This window comes from Convolutriloba macropyga, chromosome 8, assembly GCF_964194025.1.
Source record: "Convolutriloba macropyga chromosome 8, txConMacr16.3, whole genome shotgun sequence".
In the NCBI taxonomy this organism is placed as follows: Eukaryota; Metazoa; Xenacoelomorpha; order Acoela; family Convolutidae; genus Convolutriloba; species Convolutriloba macropyga.
Genome location: NC_134475.1, coordinates 9,332,672 through 9,356,743, shown reverse-complemented (window position 1 = coordinate 9,356,743; position 24,072 = coordinate 9,332,672). Strand labels below are relative to the sequence as shown.

The 24,072-nt window shown below is 30.2% G+C and overlaps 2 protein-coding genes across 2 annotated transcripts in view; one reads left to right on the top strand and one right to left on the bottom strand.

Moving 5' to 3' along the window:
• The window catches only part of LOC142343910 (uncharacterized), a 30,421-nt gene extending 6,667 nt beyond the window's left edge, over positions 1 to 23,754 (top strand). The window contains exon 3 of the mRNA XM_075395299.1: positions 23,049 to 23,754. Coding sequence (XP_075251414.1) covers positions 23,049 to 23,750 — 702 coding nt within the window. The 3' untranslated portion in view covers positions 23,751 to 23,754. The remainder of the gene's footprint in view (positions 1 to 23,048) is intronic.
• The window catches only part of LOC142344358 (NACHT domain- and WD repeat-containing protein 1-like), a 309,470-nt gene that overhangs the window by 145,125 nt on the left and 140,273 nt on the right, over positions 1 to 24,072 (bottom strand). The gene's annotated exons all lie outside the window — the stretch shown is intronic.

Here is a 24,072-nt window from a genome sequence, read left to right as displayed (position 1 = left end):
AGTTAAATATTTTTTGATAAATTATACATCGATGGCCCTAATGGTGATCAATATGAAAGTGTAGAGAGTTTTAATCGACGATGTCGCAACTCTGTTGATAATAAAGCAAGTATTGAGTTTATTAAAGACGTAAAAGATTTACCCTCTCCTGATAAACTAACAAAAGATTTAGAGAATCTTATGAAATTTGATAATATTAAAGCAACAGAACCAGTTATTAATGAATACATTTGTAGAGGTAGACATAATAATTGTAATATGATATATCTTAATCGAAACCTGTTCCCATCGGATAGTCATAGAGTTAGAGAGATTTGTTATCTATTTATTCTATTTGAATATAGAGGTAAAGCCCTCACATCTGTATATCAAGATTTCTTCAATGATTCTGAACTTGATTAGAAAGATTTTTTTAATTATGTAATGAAAAATGGAGAGAATCTTATAACTATCTTGTCATTGATATATCTAAAAAAACATTAATGGCAAATTAAAAAGTACTTGGAATAGGAGAGTTTTGTAGTTTAGTCTTATCTGTATATCCATATCTATATCTATAATAGTAGATAATGATTTTATTCTATCTATAAAAGATACTATATCTATAATAAGAGTAAAATAACATACTCTATCAAAATTAATAATAAAATATTATGCTCTATCTATAGTAAAAATAAGTTTTATACTCTATCTATAATAAGAATAAAAAAAATTAAACTCTATCTAAAAAAAATAAAAAATTATGCTCTATTTATAATGAGAATAAATATTATACTCTAGATATAATGATTATACTCTATCTATAAAAAGAATAAGAAGTTTACTCTATCTATAATAAAAATAAATATTACACTCTATAGATAATGATTATACTCTATCTATAATAAGTATAATAAGAATAAAAATATTGTACTCTATCTAATATAAGACCAAACATTACACTCCTTCTATAATAAGAATAAAAATATTATACTCTATAGATAATGGTTATACTCTATCTATATTAAGAATAAATATTATACTCTCACTATGATAAGACTAAAATATTATTGTCTATTTATAATAAGAATAAACATTATGCTCTATATATAATAAGAATAAAATATTATACTCTATCTATAATAAGAGTAAATATGATACTCTGTAGATAATTATTACAGTAGTCATACTAAGTTTAAAGTAAACTTAATATATCACCATTGAATTCAATTGGTCTTCGTTGCTCATCTTTATTATGAAATTCACTATGCTATTATATCGTTTGTTAAATTTTGATATAGTACATTATTTGTTTTATAATTTATCGAAAAGCCTGGTGGTTCTTTCAGAGTAAAAGTACTTAGTATATCTGTGTTATTACCATTGTCATTAACACCAGATATTACTTTACAATGACTGGAATAGTCCTAAAACCCATAATATCAACAATCTTTTGAAAGGTACATTTACCTTGATTATATACTATGTTCCTAAACTTTAGTAATGGAGCTTTTGAGTTTTCTACATCAAAACTAAGTGCTCCTTGTTTTTTTGCATTCTATTTTTCATTGTATTCTTATCAGGTTCTCTTATAACATTACCATTAGTTTCTTTTTTTATTTTTTCTGTTATTCAAGTTAATTCATATGCATCTGGTAAAATGTTAAAATAGCTTTGTTGATATCAGAACTAGAATTAGAATTAGAATTAGAACAAGAACAATGATATAAAAAATGATTATTCCTTCTATTTTTATTAAACACCGATTTATAAACCGATAATCTAATTAAATTTATTTTTGATGTTTTAATTATAGGTTCACTAATGTAAAATTTTTCTGTTGATATTATCATTCTAAATATAAGTGTGTGTTCTTCTTTAGTATTAGTTGGAGCCTCATGTGTCTTTTGTAGTTCATAGAGGATTAAATTGTCTGTCATTTTTATTATCCAAATAATGCTATAATTATAGTTGTATTTATAGTTATCTGTGAAGGAGGTTCTATGATAGTTATAGTAGAACAGATAAAATTAAGTTGTCAGTTTGCTTAGATCTGTCATTTTTTAACTTATAAAACTGGACTTTGAAAAAAATAAACATTATATGTATAATACTGACATATACAATGGCAATATTATAGGTTATAAACCAAACAGTCTAGCAATAATGAAAACAGTCAACAAAAATATTATTATTTTAATTAGTAGAGAAGATAATCATTTAAACATACACGAATCCTATTTACAAGTAGAGTTTATGGTTTCGGATAATGTTGATGATATAATAGCTAATGATGCTACTGTTAAATTAGTGAAATATGGCGTAAGGTCATTATTTAGTTCTATCAAACTAGAAACTATTAGTGGTAAAACAGTCGAATATAAAGATCATTGTCATCCTAATCTCCCAATGTTTAAATTACTAACTAGCGCTGGTGATGAATATGAAAGTGGTTTTGTTAGTGATCAAAGATAAAGAGATTTATAAAATTATTTATTAATTAAAGTCAATTAAAAGGTGATCATCAAGCCGCACAAAGAGGTCATATGTATATGAAGATTAAAATGAGATATATTTGAATTTTTAAATGATTAAGAAAAGAATATATAAGGCAAAGGTTTTAAGTTAATACTAAAAATCAATAATAATGATAGGGCACTATTTAGTAATAATCCACGAGCTGGTGCTGTAGCTAATGATCGTAGTATAGAAATTAGAGATAGAGCTTGGTATGTAACTTGTATTGATCCTAGTAATGATAAAAGACTAGTTGTACAGAAAGGATTAAGTAAAAAGAATAATATAGACTTTTGCTTCCACGAAAAAAAAACAGTTTACAAGAATCTACCAGATGCTGCTAACTTCTTATTTGATATATGTGTAGAGAGTGGTTTTGAGATACCTCAAAATATTAATGTGAATTTTGAAAATAATAATGTTAATTATCAAACTAATGATTCTAGTATGTGCAATGAAATTCATGTCACTGAATGTTTTTGTAAGATTGGTAGTGTAACCTATCCTGTAGATAGAATGAATAAATATGATGCTAATAATAACAATGTTGCATACAAAGAGATTGTAAATTTTAATAGAAATTTTAATGGTTTTCCAGATAGTATTAAACCATATGAAAACCATAGAACATTTTAAAATAGTTATAGAATATACATAGTTGATACTACTTATCGAAGAGATCATTTAGGATCACAAGATAAACAACTTAATTCTAAGTTTGCTCGTGGTATTGCTGATATTATATATCATGCATTAGTGATAACTAGAAGGCTTATTAGTGTTTATGGTGATGGTAGTAAGATGGGTGATATAGTCTCGTAGTGACATGACCATTGGACCATTGTATCTTAGTTTTCGTTAACGATTTGGTAATACTTCTGTCTGAAACTTAAGTAGTAGTTATAAATAAAACTTTAATAATACATTAGTAATAGTTGTAGTTATTAGTTTTAGTATTTTAATAATATTCTACTTATATCTAATAATCTAGTTGTACTCTAGTTATAAATTTAGAGTCTTAGTCAGACTTATTTAGTTTAACAAATCCTTTAGCAATAATAATATCTATTTTCTTTTCCTTTGCTTTGGATACACCATTACCTTCAACTTAAGTCTTAGTCTTAGTCTTAGTTCTGGTCTTAGTCTTCGGCTTTACAACAAAGGAGTTATACTTTTTGCATTCCATTATTTTTTATATAAATATGATTTTTCTACAGAAATTTAAAACTAATGCATTTTTGTGTTGGTGGTAGACATTATAGTGGTATTAAAAACGTAAGAGGATTCCTTACTTCAAAAGGTACTAAAATGTTAAAGCGTAATTGTACTAAATGCAAAAGTAATAAGTCAATGAATGTCAGTGATGCAACAATAGAAGCTGAGGGAGTAGAAGATTTTTTAGGAGTGTTGGTGAAGCTACAGATAACTTTTGAAAGAAAGTTGCTAATAATCCAGTAAGAGCATTAAAAATAGCAAGCAGATTATGAAGTGCAGCTGTAAGTAGAAACCCTAGAGCAGCTTTATCAACCACACCTGATTTAAATAAATTTGCAACTATTGGTGAAGGTATAAAAGTATTACAAAAACGATGAGGGTTATACATAGGCAAAAGAAGATGAGGTAACCATATCTAATGGTAAATATTAATACTAAAATTATTAATACAAAAATTAATTTTATGACTTAGCACTATTAATTTTAGATCAAAGATCACTCAATTTATCTTCCTTATTCTTCTTATATTCCTCATATACCTTAAGTAATTGATTATATTCATCATTATCTATTTTATTATCATTCATTGATTTAGTTAATAGTTAATTAAACTTGGCACTAAACTGTTTACTTAAAATATAAATTTGAGAAAACTTTACATTTTTTTTTATTTTAGTATTAATTGTTATTGATAATGGACCATAAACAGATGCCGTAGCAAAAGCTCCTGGCATAGAATAAGTTATTACTATACCTGTTAATGCAACTGACGTTGATGTTGCAGTTGCTGTTATTCATGATAATAGTATTTCTGTTATCTCAGCTATGTTAATACAAAAATTATATCTACTCAACTTCTTATTGTAGTTTTTGCTTTCAATTTCTTTAAAATTTCTTATATCTTTTATAACGTTATAATTATTATTAAATTCATTATTAGCTAAGATTTTATCGTTTATGTATTGTTCCGAGAATTTTTTCATATTGGGGAAATTAAAGGTGCACTATAATGAAGGTGCTGCTGTTGATGAAGCTCTTAGAAAGAATAAAAAGACAATTGTACTATTGTCTTTTTATTCTTTCTAAGAGCTTCATCAACAGCAGAAGTAATCTTTTCATTAACTTCTTCATATTCTCTTAGACCTGTAGTAAACATATCATCTAACTGTATGTTAGCAAGAATCTGATTAAACTTTACTGTTATCAAACTCTAGTTTTAATTGATAATATTTAGAGATATTATCACTAGCAATTTTATTACAAAACTTTAGTGCACTTTTAACTTCATTTGCTGATTTAATAAACTCATTAATTAGTTCATCATTAACTTGTTTTTTGTTTAGTTTTATTGTTTTAGTTTTGACTTTATCAAGCTCAATTTTTCTTAGTTCAGTAATGTTTTTACTTAAAATGTTTATTTTATTAGAAGAGGATAGTAAGTTGCTAACACAAAACTTTTTACTAACAGCATCTTGTTCATCTATAGGAGGGTGTATATTTGTAATTTTATAGGTATCTTTCATGTCAATATTATCATTATCCTCCAAAGTTAATTGACGGGCCTTACTTGATGATAGACTAGTATTTGATGATGCTTGCTTCGCCTGGTTGAATCTGTTTCTCGTCATCTTTGTTTTCGTTTACAGAAAGAAACTATCTACTTTGTAGCTGACCAGAGGTCCTTATTATTGATTCTAAAACTTTATTATTAGATTCAAAGTTAAATCTGATTTGACTAAACCCTGTTCATAGCGTTTAACTTCTATTATCTCACCATTAATATCAATCAATTTTATATGTTGGTGGTTGGGTTTTTGGAACTTCATTAACTTTAAATAATTCTCTATTCCAGTTAGAAATGTATCCTTTAGAGGGAATGTTAATTTTGTCAGCTTTTCTTACATAATCACCAACTTTAAGTTTAGGTTTAAGCTTAGTAGAAGTAGATATAATATATCTAACCTTTTCAAGATTATTAGAAGCAACAACAGGTGTCATAATAATTGCTGAATGAATGTTATTTTTATAGGTTAATACTGCATCATTTAAAATATCTACCTAATTGCCATCTCCATTGATGAACATTGGTCTATTAAATATGTGTAATAACGTTCTATTATATCTCTCCATAAACACAGCCTTTAAACCACTATATGTAGAACATAGTTCTGTTTCATATTCTTTACGTAAAGATTTATATGTTTTTTATAAAACTCGCTACCTCTATCCACTCATAACTTTTCTGGTTTTTTTTTGTTTTCGAAGCCACCTTGTGGACTTTCTCCTAATACTATTTTAAAACCATTAGATATAGATAAACAGGATTTATTTTTCAAGATTATAGCCCGTGCATATCTTTGTGAATTTATCTATAACAGTTATTATAAACTTATAATTAATGCTTTATTTACTTAAGGAAGGCTTGTCAATAAAGTCAGCTGACCATGTTTAATTTTTATATAATGATATAAATCTTTTGTCTTCTGAACTTTGGTAATTGAGGAATGAACACTTCTTTAGAACGTCGCTGTTTTTAAGCTTCAGTTGTGACTTGTTGTTCCAATATTTACCATAAACAAAAACAAAAATACTTAAATGTTCCTGATTAATAAGACTCATAGATAATAGTTGCTTAGATATTTTTAACATCTTATCGTATAAACCATCATGTCCAGCTTTTGTTTCTAGTATTCGTAATTATAATCTTTCTACTAAACCATTTACATGGCAACTTCGTTGATTGTTGTGGTCAATAAGACCTCTAACTAAATAACGGTTTCTTCTAGCTTCAATTATGTGTTTGTTTGTTTTATATGTGTTGCTTCTTTTTTCACCAACTCCTACATCATATTTTGTATCCCGCAAAAATATTATTATTTTTCTTTTTTCATCTTCATCCCCAGTGTCCTCATATGATATCTTCGGATTAGCAAGAAGATTAATAAAGCTATTTAAAAAATCATATTGATTATCCCCAAACATAAATGCATTCTGCTCTAGAGTTATATCAACAGCATTCATTTTATGTTTTCTAGTTGGTAAATGTCTGAGGTTTAACTGTAATTGTGGGTTGGTTTGAGCACCCATTGAATGATCAAAATTGGCCATGTCTGTATCAATTATAACTCGTGGTTCTTCTTGAGTTTCCAGTTCATTTTGTAGTTTAATTTCTCGGGACTTCTTCCATGCATCACCGATCCGTGAGGCAGTTTCACTATCTAATATCCAGCTTGACTGATTCGCGAAGTAGTTTCATCAATAACTCTAGTTTGTTTATCTAACTCTTGATTTTGCCAATTTAATGCCCTGAATTTTCGCTGACACAATGCAAAATTTTGTTCACTATTAGTATTTAGAGTTTTAGTATAAGAATCAAAGAACTCTTCTGTTTCACAATAATATTCTTGTTGTCTTAATTCATGTTCTAATCTATTTCTTCTGTTTTTTATCTAGATTGTTTAATAAGTTTATTCTATAAGTTTACCTAGTTAAGTCTTTTTTATTTCTATATATAAGGTAATCATTATATTGTGTTACAGCAGAAAGGATTAACTTTCTATCATCATTAATAGTTAATTCTTCAATATTATGGTATATTAGCTCTTTATCAGTTAATTGTTCCAAATCTACTAACTGTTCCAATGAAGCAGCAATTTTTTTAATTATGAAATCTTTTTTAAATCAAGAGGATAGTTTTGAACAATATTTAGATAAAATTTTTTTCCCACAGATTTAGCTAGACTAGTCTTACTAGTTTTAATAGTTTCCACTTTATCATCTCCATTTTGTATTCTAGATTCTTCTAAAATTCGTTCTTTTTTTTCATTTGTGCGTTATAATAGTCCTCATGTTTACAATTGTTCTCTTTCTTTATTCCTTTCTTTTTTGCTTTACCATTCCTAATACTATCAGTCATTGGTTTTAATACTATGAATTCTTCTATCTCTTTACTTCCAAAATCATGTTTGAATTGACCTGATACTTTATTATTAGTTTTAATAGGTGTATCTGAATTACTTGTCCATGTATTCATCACTAACATTACCTGTTCATCACTAACATTTTTTGGCTTATCATTTTGTCTCTCCATCTTAAAATTTTTTATTAGAGTAAAATTGTCACATCTAATTACATCTTTACATGTTGGTTTACTAACAGTATTAAGTATTTTACAATCATCTTTTAGAATCTTGGCTTCTAATTACTTTAGTGGATTTTCACAACTTTTGCCAAATAGCGAAAAATTCATTAACTTTGAAATATCTTTCTCAGCCTCAATTTCAGCTTCTGCTCTCTTCTTAGTATTAAGTTGAATATACTCTCTCATAGTATAGTCTCGTTTGAATTCAATTATTCTATGAACTTTAGTAACCTTTATGTCCATCTTAACAACAAACTTTGTTATTCTATTGTGTATTGGACATTCATATTTATCATTTTGATCTATTATTAGTTTCTCAATTTTTAAAAAAAATTGAGGGCTTTCTTTATAACCTAATTCATTATTTTCTACTTTTCTTCTAAGAGGTAATGGTTGCAAGTTATCAGTTTTATCTTTACTTTCATTTGTATATTCTAAATCACAGATAATCCAGTAGCCATAATCATTATCATCATCAGTAACTAACACCTCGTCTAAATTTATGCCAGTGAAATAAAAGTCTTTGTATGGCAGTTTTTGCAATAATGCATAACCGTATAAGTTATTGGCGTCAATATACTATAATGTCTTGTTATTATTATTAACATATCTATCACACATAACACCACATATACCACCTCTTATAGCACTAATGAAGTCTTTTAGCATTTGTTCATCTGGTATTGTATCTAGTTCAACTTTCCTTAGTTTTAGGAACCAATCAAATCACCAGGTAGATTAAAATAATGCAGAGGATTGAGTTTATTTGTGTTTATGTTTAGCTTAACAATTATATTGAAAAAGTGTTCTAATATTGTAACATGATTCTCCATATACACTAGTGTAAATTTTTTACCTGAAAAATTACTAATTACTATTACTTCTTACGATAATTCTACCAAACTCATCAACGGCAGCTTTGAGTGGTAGCTTAATTGTTAGTGATGACATAAAGTTTTTTATTGATAGACTACATAATACTTTACTAGAGCTACTTTCATCTTTGAAGTATTGATAAGGATGTCGCGTTTTATTTTAATATCGTCTGCAAAGCAGGTTCCCTGATAGAAATTAGCCATTTTATCAAGAGAAATTTTCACAAAATTGTAACTATCTATAAAGTTTAGTATACCTACTCTAAACATTCTAGCTCTACCATTAGTGCGAGGTAATACATCTACTCTTTCCACCACCATTTTTTTCAAATAGCTCATTAAATAATAGCTTGAACTCATTATCTTTGTTATTATGAAAAATAACAGGAATGAAGTTTTGTTGCCTATACTTTAAATTACATATGTTATATGTAGAACCTCTATATTTACCTGTTTCAAGAGATTGATCTCTAACTTTATTCACAAGTGTTTTACTATATATATTACAATTGTTATTGGCTTCATGATGTAATTTATCTTTTTCTGTAAATATCATTTGTTTGTTAAACTTTTCACTATGCTTTGTTTCTATTTCCAATAGATCTTTGACATAATCTTTCGTACAGTTTGAGCCAAAATATGATTCGTAATTACCATTGAAACCAAAACCATTAGCAATTAAAACTTGTGAAGATATTTTATAAGTATTATCACCAATCTTTTCAATATCACTTTTTATATAACATTCAATATCACTATAGATAACATTCTCCACTTCTCGTTGTTTGTGATGGTTCTTGAATTTGATTTGTTTTTATTAAGGGCACACAATCTTTGGTTTGATTTGTTTACAGCATTCATGAGTTTCATGTATATGTTGAGACTCAAACCAATAAGTAGAATTATCAGGAAAACAAAACTATGCATGTTTAGTATCAGCTATTTCTAATAATACTTCTATGTTCTTCATTAAAGCACAATGGTCATCCCAGACCAGTTTTCTTAAGTTTTTACCACCTTGGGCAAAATCTATGTCCGATCATTTTTCTAATAGTTCTACTTTTGAACTATCATCTGTTGAAGGCCGGTAAACCCAGAGATTATTTTTGCATTTATTCCGAATTCTTGTTAAGTAATCAAATACATTTCAATATCTTCCCAGTCTTCAACTAGTTTATTAATATATTTATTTTCCCTACTTGCATGTTCAGTTACAAGATATAACGCAGCTGTAATACATAGACGAAGACAATTATTTCTATTACTTCTAATATTTACTATTGCTTTTGTTCTATTACTTAAACCAAATGGTATATCATTAAAAGATCTTAGTGATGGTTTAGCCCTTTTTTATGTATATCTGTTACACCAATAAACTCATAGTCAGAGCCATAACGTTCATTTGTAGGTATAGAATAAATTAGCGATTGATTTAGAACTAGTCGGTGATCTTTAGTCATATACTCTTCTGCTATAAAGTTTGCTTTTATAGTCATTTCCTCCACTGACTCTCACCTCTTATATAAACAATTTACGGTAACTTTATATTTATATGATTTAAATGGTTTGAATTCATCTAAATTATAATCTTCTAGCCTATTAATTATTTCGATAAGTTCATCATTAGATTTAGTAATATATAGCTGTCGTTGATTATTTTTCGGTTTGATATCATAATCACCAGTTAATGGCTATGTTCTCTCTCCAGTGTTTATTCTTGTGAGTTTGTAGACCAATATAATTTTTAAACTTTTACCACAGACCCATCAAGTTTTTTCTGCTTTGAGTTCGGTTTTGTCTTTGGGTTTGAGAATGTGATCATCCTCATGTGGATCATACATCCTCTTCATAGTTTTATCTGAGGATTCATTTTTTTCGTTTGTTTCAGTTTTAATTTCAGTTTTAGTTTCAGTTTTAATATTGTTTTTGGGTTTAGCTTTAGGAATGAGAATGTAACCGTCTTCATCTGGATCATAACCCTCTCTATACTTTCATCTTCCACCTCATCCTCATACTCCTTTCTCGCCCTGTTTAGGTGTTCATCACCTAAACTGTGTTTGAAATATTGTATCCTTGTTTCAAAGGCCAAATCACATATATAAAAAGTTTACATTTTCTACTTTAGACATCTTTTTGTAAGGGCAAAAATTTATTCTTAAAAATTGAAAATGTATAAATCTGTAAAATGCAATGGATGTAAAGATAAACCATGGAAAAATGTTGTGATAAATGTTTTGACAGTTTCTTTAAATGTTATATCTGTAGTAAAGGTCACTTGAAGAATAGAGATTATATTATTCATATGAAAATAAATTATAATGATCCAAATCTATATATAACTTGTATAATATGCAATGTTAATCAACATATCAGTGGATTTAGATTTTAAAATATTAAGTGTGGAGTATGTGTTTATCTATGTAGATATAGACATACACATACCAAAAATAGATTCAAGGAATATGCTGAAAGGTTTAATATAAAAGTGTAGAGTTAAGCTGGTATTTTATTGCTCTAAGTTAGACATGAAATGATTGTTTTAAAATGTATAAGAATGGTAATAAAGGGTATTGTGTATTTGTTGTAGTGTTTATATCCAATATTCTGGATAGAGGGGGTATCCTATCGAGCACGAATATCACATTCACATTTCTAAAATATCCAACACTTTAGTAGTGGATAGAGGGAGTACCCAATCGAGCACGAATACACGTTAGTGTTGTTTTTCCTATATAAATGGAGTAAAAAACCACCCATATCCAAAATTTGTCTAATATCACTAGTAGTGGATAAAGGGGGTTCCAATCAAACACGAATACGCGTTGGCGTTGAGTGGTTGGTTGGAACCCCCCCCCCCCCCCCCTTTATCCATACTTATATATCAATTATTTCAACCGCCTTATTTTTTCATTATTAGTTACTATTCTATCGCACTTGCTCTGTAACGGAGTTGGGGAGACGGATAACATCTTAACTGAGGGGGTCCATAACGCATGTTTTAAACAAAGTTATGTCATTCTGCTGCTGTAACTCTCGATAAACACCAGAAGTTATCAGTGACTTCTGATATAAGTTTCTCTTTTGTTCATGTGTCTTACCATTTTACTGTTTTTCAGGTACGTTGGTTGTCTTTTCGATCATTGCTTTCAAAAGCGACTCTTATTGTCGTTTTGACTTCTAATATTTTGTTCGGTCAGAGAAAGTATTTTGAATTGTCATTGTAAGTATGTTGTTTCGTCGTTTTTTGCTTTTGCTTTTCGTCATTTTGTTTTACATTTGTTCACAAAGGAAAAACTGAAATAAACGATTTCTCAGGCCAACTTCCTCTTTTTATTTGCATTTGAACGCGTGAAATTTTTCACGTCTCTCGAGAACGAATTTTAGTCAAATAGCATGATACAATTTTGTTCACACAAGATCATTGCTCAAAATCATTTTTTCTATCTACATTTCACGTTAAATGATGATCATTTTCTGATGCAAACTCATTTGAGCATTGAAGATCTCAAAATAGTGATGAAGAGTAAAAACTTAACAAATAATACCAATTTACATAATTGAGTGGTCGTGACTATTTCTGAACTGATTTCTGTTTCTCTTTGGCGGCTGTTTTGACTGTCTGCTTGCTAAATTCTTTTTTCCATATCATGTTTACATGAAAATGAAGAGCTCAGATTTTTAAGTAATTCATATCCGCAGTCTATCAATCAACAATTAAAGAAATTGATTGATATACTTCCATCAACAATAAATAGTTAAATTAAATTGAAATCTTCTCCAGACACTTGCTCCTATTTAGAGTTCACTGTTATTGATTCTGCTTTCTAGGCACTTGATTCTATTTTAATTATTCAAAACCAAGTACTTTTAAAATTGCCGTGAAAAAAATGTAGAGAATGTAGAGAGTTTCAAAATATATTTTTGTCCTTTCACTTTTGTTCTTAAATTTAGAGTTATCAGCAAATAGATAAATTACAACATATTAGCATAGGGAACAAGAGAAAACAAACAAGGAGGCTCGTTAATGTGCATCCGCACATGATATTACGACCCGAGCTTATCAACATTCTTTACTTAATTGTCAACCAAACGACGATATAACAAAAAGAGATATTTGAGTTTAAAAAAATCGTTACACAACCTAGCCACTAATTGAATTACATAATGCCATGCCACATTACAGCGCCGACGATATCTGCCGTTCAAGAGAAATTAGCACAAAATTATCCGTTAAGGAGAAATTAGCCGTTACAGAGAAATTAAAACAACATTAGCAAAAACAAAAATTTCACGACAAAAACTGAATATCAAAATTTAAAAGCACCTAGTAAAAACGTCGAAATGCAGTCAGATATAACCTTCACTACACAAACTTACTTCTCCCTAACTATACAGTAGATGGAAATTTTTCTTAATGAGAATAGGTAAAAAGTCGACAAAGAGAACGAATAATGGGGCAAAATTCAAAAATTAATCAGTATTTTTTCAACCAAGAAATTTCAAAAGTCTTAAAAAGTTTAGAGCTTTTAACTAAATAATCCTTGACAAATTACTAAAAAGTTATTAAGAAATCAAAAGGACCTGTCTTTGGTTACATTAAGCCATAGCAACGGAATAAAGATGCAGCCAAACGCAAAAAAATACAAACGATTTGCGAAAACACAAATTATTGATACCACTAAAATCATTAGCTATTATCTGAATACTATGTACTTTTATTTCAATTGTATTTTTTCTATTTCAGCTAAAGGATTTATACAGAGACATTAACTAAGTTTACCTGGGCCACATTTTAAAACCATTGGGATCTGTTTTTACGCGATTGTGTTGAGAGAAGAGAAAAAGAAACACAAAAATGACCACCCAAAAAACGTTTATAAATACGCATATTGTCCATTAAACAAACGTCAGCGACAAAATATATAAGTAGATATGTTATTTGTTGAAATACAAGAAAATGGACGAGACATCTCAATTATAAAAACAAGTTACAAGTTGACGAAAAGAAAAAAGTTTGATATAAAAAAGAAAGGTTTGAAATAAAAAAACTGAAAACTTATTTCAAACTGAAAAATTTGAAATAAAAAAGAAAAAGTATATCACAAACTATAAGACTATTTGCTATAAACTTAGTGGTTCGGGTAGCATCATTAATTCAATCTTCAAATACAGCCTTATGCGACCGGTCAGCAATTTACGGCTACCTCAAAAAACAAAAAACAGGAAAAAACAGCAAATTCAAGAAAAAACTAAGCCAAAAAAGTGTCGAAGGCTTTAAAAAATGAAATTTTCAATAAATTTTTTTCTGGTTTCGAATAATTTTATTAACAACAATGGAATTCTGGTTTTTTAACAAAATAATTTCAAAAAATCACCAAATATGATTAAATACATTTGAACGACGAAATTTTTGAGAAAACTCGTAGTATCAACGCCATAAATTTAAATAGCTTTCAACGGAAGCCAGTATATACGCTAAATTGATTGGACGACAAGGTTGTTTGTTATTCATATTTCATCAAAAAACCATTACAACACGTCATTGACTATGAAAGCAACAACAAATACAGGCAAAAACAAAAAAATTGCAGTAGACAAATGCCTGAAGAAAGTGCCGTAGCAATTTAAATCATAAGCTATACTTTTAAAACTTTATCTATGATCCATTGAACGTCTTCCTAATCCAATGGGAGCTATCAGTATTAGGATAGTGTGATAAGATTTCAAAAGGAACCAAAAATAATAAAAAGTTTCCAAAAATTGAAAATTTTTGAATACCCGTGGCATTGAAGCCTTAAAACTATCAGGTAGAAGATATAACGGAAAACCAAATTAATTTTGTATGCAGTAGAAAAGAAGGGGGTCCCCTCAATTCTCAGACTGTCTAACAGTTCACGAAAAAAGGTTAAGATTAGTTAATGCTTAAAAAAACTTTTCGAAAAATTATTTTTAAGGACTTAGCAGCAATTAAATTCAATAGCTTTCAGCGGAAGTCAATAAAAACACTCCGATATGCCCTGATGGGAGGAAAAGAATATTTTTCAAGCATAGATAATCCATAAAGCATCACATTAAGTCTTATGACTATGAAAACAACAACAAAACAGGCAAAAACCAAAAATTCAGTAGGAAAATGCGAGAAAAAATTGTCGCAGCCATTCAAAACATAAGAACGTCTTTTCTAACGTCAATTACTGAACGTTTTTTCTATGCCAATGGGAACTATCAATATGTGGATAATGTGATAAGAGTTCAACATTAATCGATAATACGAAAACACACAAAAACCTAAAAAAAAGTTTAAATCTTGTAATTGAAGTCATTGAACCAATAGTTAGAAGATAAAACGGCGAACCAGATAAATTTGGTTGCAATAGAAATAAAGGGAGTCCTGTAACTACTGGGACCGACTAATAGTTTATGAAAAAAAATTAAGATTGGTTAATGTTCAAAAAATTTTTTCGAAAAAACATTTTCAAAGTCTTAAGAGCCATTAGAATCATTACCTTTCAACGGAAGTCAAAAAATACGCCCAATAGGTAATCAATAAGACATCACATTGAGTCTTATTACTACGAAAACAACAACAAAATCAGGCAGAAACGAAAAATTCTGTAGAAAAATGCGAGAAGAAAACGTCGAGGCCATTTAAACCATAAGCTTTTCTCTGAAATTTTTATCAGTGCTCCTTTGAACGTATTTCCTAAGCCAATGGAAACTATCAATTTTTGGATAATATGATATGAGTTCAAAAGTAACCAATAATAAGAAAATAACAACAAAAATTTAAAACAAAAAATGAGATCTTGTGTGATTGAAGTCATATATCCAATAATTAGTAGATAAAACAGCTAATCAGATCAAAATTAGTTGCAGTAGCAAGAAAGAAGGTCCTGTCATTACTGAGACTGACTTACGGTTCACAAAAATAATTTATGATTGGTTAATGTTCAGAAAGTTTTTTCGACAAATAATTCTTAAAGTCTTGACAGCCAATGCCTGTCCACTCAAAGCACTAGATATGTTCACTTAGTGCTTTATTACGGAACATATTGAACTTTTAGTCAATGAGTTTATGCCATAGGATTCCAAAAAATTAGTAAATCCTCAAAAAGAAAATCAAATATTCATTTGAAATTACAAAATTTCAGTGTGGAAGCTAAAAAAACATAAGCAATTCATTGAAAACGAGTTTTATTGTTTATTGGGCTCCATTTGACTGTAAATGAGTTCTGTTCCTAATGAAACCTCGATATGAAAAGTGACTTAAAAGCGAAAACACGAAAAAAAACGAAAAACAAAGAAAACAGACGTCTTCTATAAAGCAATGGGATATATTGATATCAGGATAATGTGATTATGATAAGATTTCAAACGGAACCAATAATACAAAAATATCCAAAAATTAGGATTTTTTTTGAAATCTGGTGACATTGAAGTAATATAACCAATAGTTTGAAGATAACACAGCTAACCAGAATAATTTCAATAGCAGTAGGAAGGAAAGGGGTCCTGTCATTACTGAGATTGGCTTACAGTTCGAGAAAATAAGTTTATGATTGGTTTATGTTAAAAACCTTTTTCAAAAGTTTATTTCCAATGTCTTAACAGCCATAAGCTGTCCTAAAGCGCTAGATAGGTTCACTTAATGTTCATTACGAAACCCACTACACTTTTAGTCAACGAGTATACCCCATAGGACTCCAAAAATTTGTATAAACTCAAAGAACAAAATTTCATTCAAAATTACGAAAACTCAGAGTCGAAACCAAAAAAAATTTAGCGATTCCTTGCAAACAATTTTTTTTGTTCATTGGTCCTCTTTTGACTGCAAATGAGGTTTATCATTAACGGAACCTCGATATGAAAAGTGACTAGTTACTAGGTGACTTAAAAAAACAGAAAAATTTGAAAAAATTTCTAAAAAAAGAGCTCTCAAACAGAATTCGATTTTTTTATAGTGAAATCAGGACTATGAGAGACCAGGACTAGTCCTTTTATCGCCTTCAGTCTATTAGGAACACACAATTGGTCCATTTTTGGCATGAAATGTAAATTTGAAATACTATTTTTATAGAAATTATCTTAAAAGAAAATTTACACTTAAAGTGAACAAAATCGTGCCAAATATCCCGTGTTCACACAAAACTGCAATCCTCGATAACTCCTCGAAAAAACGAAATTCAAAAAAATCTTTTTAATTTTGAATTCAACACTAGAACAGTTTTTTAATGATACCACTCACATTTCAATGCGATGAATATATCGATGGGCCAAAATTGACTGAACAAAAAAACCCCATTTGAGTATATATTTCCTCCCCCCACAAGTGGGTCGGAACAAAAAAATCTTTTACACAAGAGGTGAGGAACAACAATTTTAGATTGTTTCTTTTTTCGAAAGGTCAATCAGCAATATCGTTTTTTTTTTTCACGAAATAAACTCTCGCTCAACCTGGAATTGTTTTTCTCTCATCCAATTGATAGAAATAATTCAGACTCTTTCTTTCTCATTTAGATTAGAATGCATTGAATGACATGCTAACTAATATCTTTTCGCAGCAAATTTGTTTTGGAAAGGTTAGTGACAGTATGAGCCTTACACTAAAGAAAATCAAACAACAATTTTTAAAATCTAATTTGTCAGCCACTTAATCATATCATACAGTTGTATTGAAGTATCTTTTTAAATAGATTTTGAGTATTTATTGGCGTACCACTTGCTTATGTAATCTTGAGATGACTTTTCAGAATTCGTTTGATCTTTTCAGCTTTGTTCAATTTTGTAAAAACTTTAGGTAATTTTGCAACTTTGCATGCGTTGAAACGTGAATTTCTGCGATAAGATATTTCGGTAACCCATGAAATTCAATTGTTGTCGCAGGGCAATTTTGGTAAGTTTTTGCAGAATCTCCAACTTTAATGTCTACTTTTTAAGAACAATTTTTAAAAAGTAAAACAACCAAATAGTGAAACAATCTGGGTTATCTTCTGTCTTAGCGATTCTGTGCTGCCCTAAAATTTTGAAGATTAAAATGGTTGAAATGTGCGTTTGTTGAACTGCCAGTGCGTAATATTCTTATCCAACAACACCAAATTGGATGCAGGTATTCAGAATTGTGGCATTCTTGCTAACAGAAGTTTCTGTATAGGAAATGACAAGGATTCGTGTAAAAAAAAACCTATATCCCAGTGTGATAATTTCTTTGTTGAGCAAAGAGCAAACATAACTCCACAAAATGTAACTACCCTAGTTGATAAATCTAGCTCCTTTTTTGGTTTTTAAACAAGAGAAATCTTCGGCATGGCTGTCTTATTCTATGATTTTCGCTATCGTCTTTTTTGTTCGGTATTTGACATGAGAGAGATTCGGTATTAATGTTTTTAACCGTCAGAGAGGTTTGGCATGGTTGCTTTTTAAACGTAAGAGAAATTCGTTATAATTGAGAAAAACACCAGGCACCTTTGTATATGGTTTTAAATGCAAATTATCCCACCAGCCGAACAAAAGGTGACCGGCATTTTCGATTTCAAAATGACGATATCGAACAGGGTGACCGGACAATAGATCGAAAGGACAGCAGATCGAAAACAGAAAAATTGGGACAATAGATCGAAAATCATTCTCCATTCTTATTGGCTGAAATTAAGCATTATTTGCGAGCTGCAATATAATTACCACTGTATGGCCATGTCTCGCGAGCCATGGCCATGCCTTAGCGGCCCGTGGGACTTGATATGAATCTATCACAACCGAACAAAATATCACAATAGAACATGTTATATGCAGTTAATAAATGAGCGCTTAAATCTGATTGGCCAATACGGAACTTGAATTATTTAATTTTCGATCTATTGTCCCAATTTTCGCTTTCGATCTGTTGTCTTTCGATCTATTGTCCTAGCACCATCGAACAGACCACACGTACGGAAGCTTTCTATCAGTTGAACACACCAAACGCACCAAAGATGAACCAAACCGAACACAACGAAGATTTCTTACAAATTTTTCGTTGTTTTTGTTCTAGGGTAGCACACTGTCAGTTAAACATATCTGATAGGAAAACAATTTTAATTTTGATAAATCGAGTAAAATGCCATCCCATTATTAGAAGTGAGTTAGAAAAACCACACGTTAGCACCTAATAAAATGGCCCCATATGAGAAAATCTAGTTCAAAAATGGATCTCAAAATAACAAAATAAGGACCTTCTGATGCAAAAACTACGTTGAGTTGGGGTAAATTTTACAATTTAACCCCAAAAGTTTTGCACTTTCAGCAATCAGTGAAGTTAAATTTTCAAAGATTTGCAAATTTTAGCAAGAAATTCATCTTTAAAAGTATAGCGGCATTTCTCACACGTTCTTCTCTCAAGTTTTCACTCCCAAAAAATTAATTCACCAAGATTAATGCGGGGAGAAAAATATTTCATTTTCATTAATTTATGTATCACACGAAGTTATTAGAATACCAGCAGCATAAAAATGTCAAAAAACATTAATATGCAACAACTTTTTAAGAGTGGCCACAAAATGAAACCAATTTGTAGTTTAAAAATAATAATAATAATAAATTGTTCTCGAGTGGGATGTACACTTGTAGTTGGTAACACAGAAATAGATTATTTTTTTTATTGAATTGCCCAAGCTGTTCAATTCAGTTTTTTTAAAAAAAAAACTGCTCTTTCATACCAAAAAACACGTTTTTATTCGATACACATAATAAATGGGAAAACAGAAAACAAAGCAGGTGAATTGTCCGGATGTTGTCGACTTTCTTACATTTTCTAAAACATCACATCAATATTGTCATTTATTCTGAGATTGCAGTGACATAAGCACTGCAGAAACAAAGACCGGAACAGATTTCTTTGATTTATTTGGTTTGATAGCTTCATCCCATTTTTTACAACTTTAACAGAACAATAACTCCGAGTTGTGAGTTGTAACAAATGCGATAACGCACCACAAGTTATGTATTTAACCCACTAAAAAAAGAAAAACATTGTTAATTCCTTTGAGTATGAACTATAAAATACAGAACATAGTTTAAATGCAATGTAGTGTTAAGAAGTATAAATGAAACAAACGTCACATATTGTGAAAGTTTAAAATTGTATTAAATTTACAATGTGCTAAAATATCGACAAATTAAGAGAAATGAATTATAATTGAGAAAAATTTTTAAAAAATGCTAATTCTACAATTAACATTTTCGAGAAAGAAGAATATTTTTAAAAAAATGCTAATCCTCCAATTAACATTTCATAGAAGACTAAAAGACGCCCTAAAACTAAATCAAATTAAGATTGAATTTGAAAGATTTGAGATTAGAATTCAATTCAGAAACCGTTGGGTCTTTTAGAAACTCATTCCAGAAATGATTTTTTATTGTAGTGTTGAGAGCCCGCTTTTTAGGAATATTCCGCCTCAAGGTGAGAGGCAGATCGTTATACCAGTCAATTGCTTTTTTTGAAAAACAGTTTTGCATTATATTTGTTTTTTGGTTTGCTCCAAATGACAGCCTGTTTGTACGGCCATTCATTTTAGCACTTAGGGTGGCTAACTTGAGTTCATCGAAAGCTGGTAGGTCTGCTTTTAGAAGCTTTATAAAATATATAATAACCCGATACTTTATGAGGTATTCTACTGTTAAGATTTTGTGTTTGATCTTGAGATCAGTGGTCCTGTCAAATTTGGTTCTATTGAAACATGCTTTTATTACCCAGTTCAATTGTTTACTTAGAGCAACTCGAAGTGATTTTTTAAGGCCTGAGAACAGAACAATTGGGTAATGCAGATGACTTAAAACAAGAGCGTTCAGTAAAGCAGATCTAGTTTTTTCAGGAAAAATATTTTTGATGGAGTAAATGACCTTTATGCCAACAGCCATTTTTCTTAGTACATTTTTTATTTCTTCATCGAAAGAAAGATTACAGTCAATGTGAACTCCCAAGTATTTCACAACTTTTTTCTCGAGAACTGTACATCCGTTAACAACTATTTCTTCGATTTTGTTTCTTCTAGGGGCTCCAAAAACAATGAATTCGGTTTCATTTACATTTAACTCATTTTCATTTACATTTAACTCATTTTTCTTGAAAAAGAGAATGAGTTTAGCAATAATTTTTTGAAGATGTAACTTTGATTCAGAAATTGTTTTTCCACTGCAAAAGATAAAAGTATCATCAGCATACTGGATTATATTAGAATTCACATCAGTATCATCTTTCATATCATTTACATATATGTTGAAAAGCAGTGGGCCTAGCACAGTACCTTGTGGTACTCCAAGGTTAAGTGTTATCCAATTTGATTCATACTTCGAGAATTTGACTTTCAGCACACGGTTTTCTAGATAAGATTTTAGAATTGTATTTGCTTGTGCACTAAAACCTGAAAGTTTAGTTTTGTGCAGAAGAGTAGGATGTGATATCGAATCAAAAGCTTTAGATAGGTCTAAAAAAGCTCCTGTGACGATGTTTTTTTTATTGAGATCATATCTGATTTTTTCAAAAATCATATCTGATTTTTTCAGATCATCTCTGATTTTTTCAAATCATATCTGATTTTTTCACACCATATCTGATTTTTTCAAATCTGATTATCATATCTGATTATCTGATTAAAAAACAGAGAGAAAAGACTCTTGATATCTTCAGCATTTCTTCAGAAAGTTCAACGTGTTCCTACAGCAATTCCTACATTTTGCAAACTTTGTCAAGTCGACCCAGGCTTATCAAACAGAAATTAAATGAAGCTGTTCTCACTGATTACCACAAAGCCCCAATGTCTGCGTTTAGGTTCGTAAGGAATAAATTAAAAAATCAATTAAGCAAGGCTGAATTTTAAAATTTAAATTGGACTTCGTTTGACAGAATGTAAGGAATAAATATAATCGGGGTCGGTTTTTCAGACAAAGATTTCATTAGGCGATATTGTTAAGTAAACTGCCAATTAAACATAAAAGACAGAAAGCAAAATCAATTTCTAAATAAAGGAAAGAAATGCAATCCCACTACTCTAAGTGAAATTAACAAAATCACAAATTGTTCTGCTCGAACAGGTTGCAGTGACACGATTTTTCAAAATTTAGGCTGTGAAAAACTACTCGCCACTCAATTGGTGAAAAAAAAATGTATTCTGCCCCCCTCCTAAATTTAATTTTTGTGCTTATATAGCACGCAACTATGTAAAAAATACCATGCAACGGTGTGTGTGTGTGTGTGTGTGCGCGCGCGCACGTGTGTGTGTGTGTGTGTGCGTGTGTGTGTGTGTGTGTGTGTGTGTGTGTGTGTGTGTGTGTGTGTGTGTGTGTGTGTGGTTGTGTGTGCGTGCGCGTGCGTGGGGGTATAAGTAATATGACCCTTAATCTGGAAAGAGGGCAGATAGATTCAAAAAAAGTACTCACCGCTAACACGGATTCATTTGAGAAAAAAGATTTATAATTGCTGTTAATTTTTGTATCACACAAGGTTATTCGGTTGTGAGCAGCAATAAAGGTCAAAAACCAATAGTGCGCAACGTTGTTTCAAAAACGACCACAAAGTGAAGCCCAGATTTAGTTTTAATATAAAAAAGGGGTGATTCTTTTTGAAAAAATTGGTTTGTATGAGTTTACTGTTTATTTTTTTTACTAAATAAAAAATAAAAAACGTTTTCGCTCAATCAGCATCAGAAAGAAAAGAAAAATTAAACAAACTACCTCCATTCACCTCATTTTGCCAAATTTTTACACTGTCTAAAACAATAGATCAATGTTGTGATTTATTCTGAGGTTGCGGTGGAATATTCCACTTCGTTTTGAAGAATTCCACTTCGTTGACCAATGCAAAAAACGAAGTCTGAAGGTGAATTTTTAAAAACTATTCGGTTCAATACTTTCACCGCATATCACTTCATTTCGAACACCTTTTTGAACTTATTTCGAGTTAAGAGTAGTGGTAGGAAATGTGGTGAATCACCGTGAACTATTTTTTAAACCACTGAAGCAGAGAAACAAGAATCACATTCCAACCCTTTCTTTCAAAATTTCAATGCACTTTGACCTCATTTCTTTCACTTCGCTTTTTTTGACACCGCAATCCTCGCTTTACAAAGTTAGACATTAGGTGGAGATTTTGCCACAGACGTCCATTGACCCCCAAAATTTACGTTGTGCGGGGTAATGAATGATTGAAAAAAGCCTTGAACCAAGTCAAAATTTTGAGCGGGTTTTGTTTGATAGAGCTTTTGGAATAATTTTAACTGGGGTCGGGTATTTTGTCAAAGTTTTTTGGGACGATACCGGTTATCACTCCCCCGTCAAATTTTATTTTTTAGGGCAGAACAAAAAAGTGTCGACTCGGGGTTTCGACGGAAAGTCTCAATTCTATTTTCCTAAAAGGAGGAAGTGTTCTCAGCATCGAATATGCCCATCAAAATGTAAAGTGCAGAGAGTGTCATTATCGAATTGGACAAGTCGATAATCAAACCAAATCATTGCAGTATACCGATGCAAAATTGATGAAGATATCAGCCGATTTCGATAGCAAGATGTTTTCCCCATTCGTCAAATATGCTGCTCGGAAAATAAAGCACATAATACTGAAAAAAGCGAGGAAAATTGAAATTGAAACCAATCGTAGAACCAATAGGAAAAAATTCATTGTTATTCATGTTCGAGGTAGTGATAGAAAATGCGCTATAGATGAACTTACGCGCCATCAATTGATCAACAAAATTGAATCTTTTGGAGTTTCCAGAAACAACAGCATTGTTTACCTAATGACTGACTTAGCCCGCAATAAACGCAAAATAAAAGCTATTAGAAAACATTTCCGGGGTTCAATATTCCTAGAATCAGATATCGATTTGTTTCAAAGGGAAGAATTCAGGATTTTGGGAACATATTTAGTGTATGCAACTGAGTTGGAACTTCAAGCTATATCGGATGGAATAATCAGAACATACAAGGGCCATGGTCTACCAAATAAAGATAAACAGTTGGGTTTTCTTGTACCCCCTGAATGTCAAACAAAATAAAGAAATCTTCATATATCATAAGGTTTTAGGATACTGTTCGTATGTGAGAACAATTGTGTTTGTTGCGAGCTTATGTAGCGCCTGTAATTATGTTCAGCTGTGTTCTGTTCAAAGAACGTGTTACAAAATATATCGTTAATATAGTATTGGCCAATTTGTTAGAACCAAAAATATATGTTTGTTGACCTTGAATTGTATATGCACCAAAAATCCTCATTTAATTAAAACTTGATTATGTTCACTCACTTGATTTATTATTTCATCAGTTCTTGATATTTATTCTTGAGGTAGGTTAAATATATTCAGACTTTATTCGGTTGTA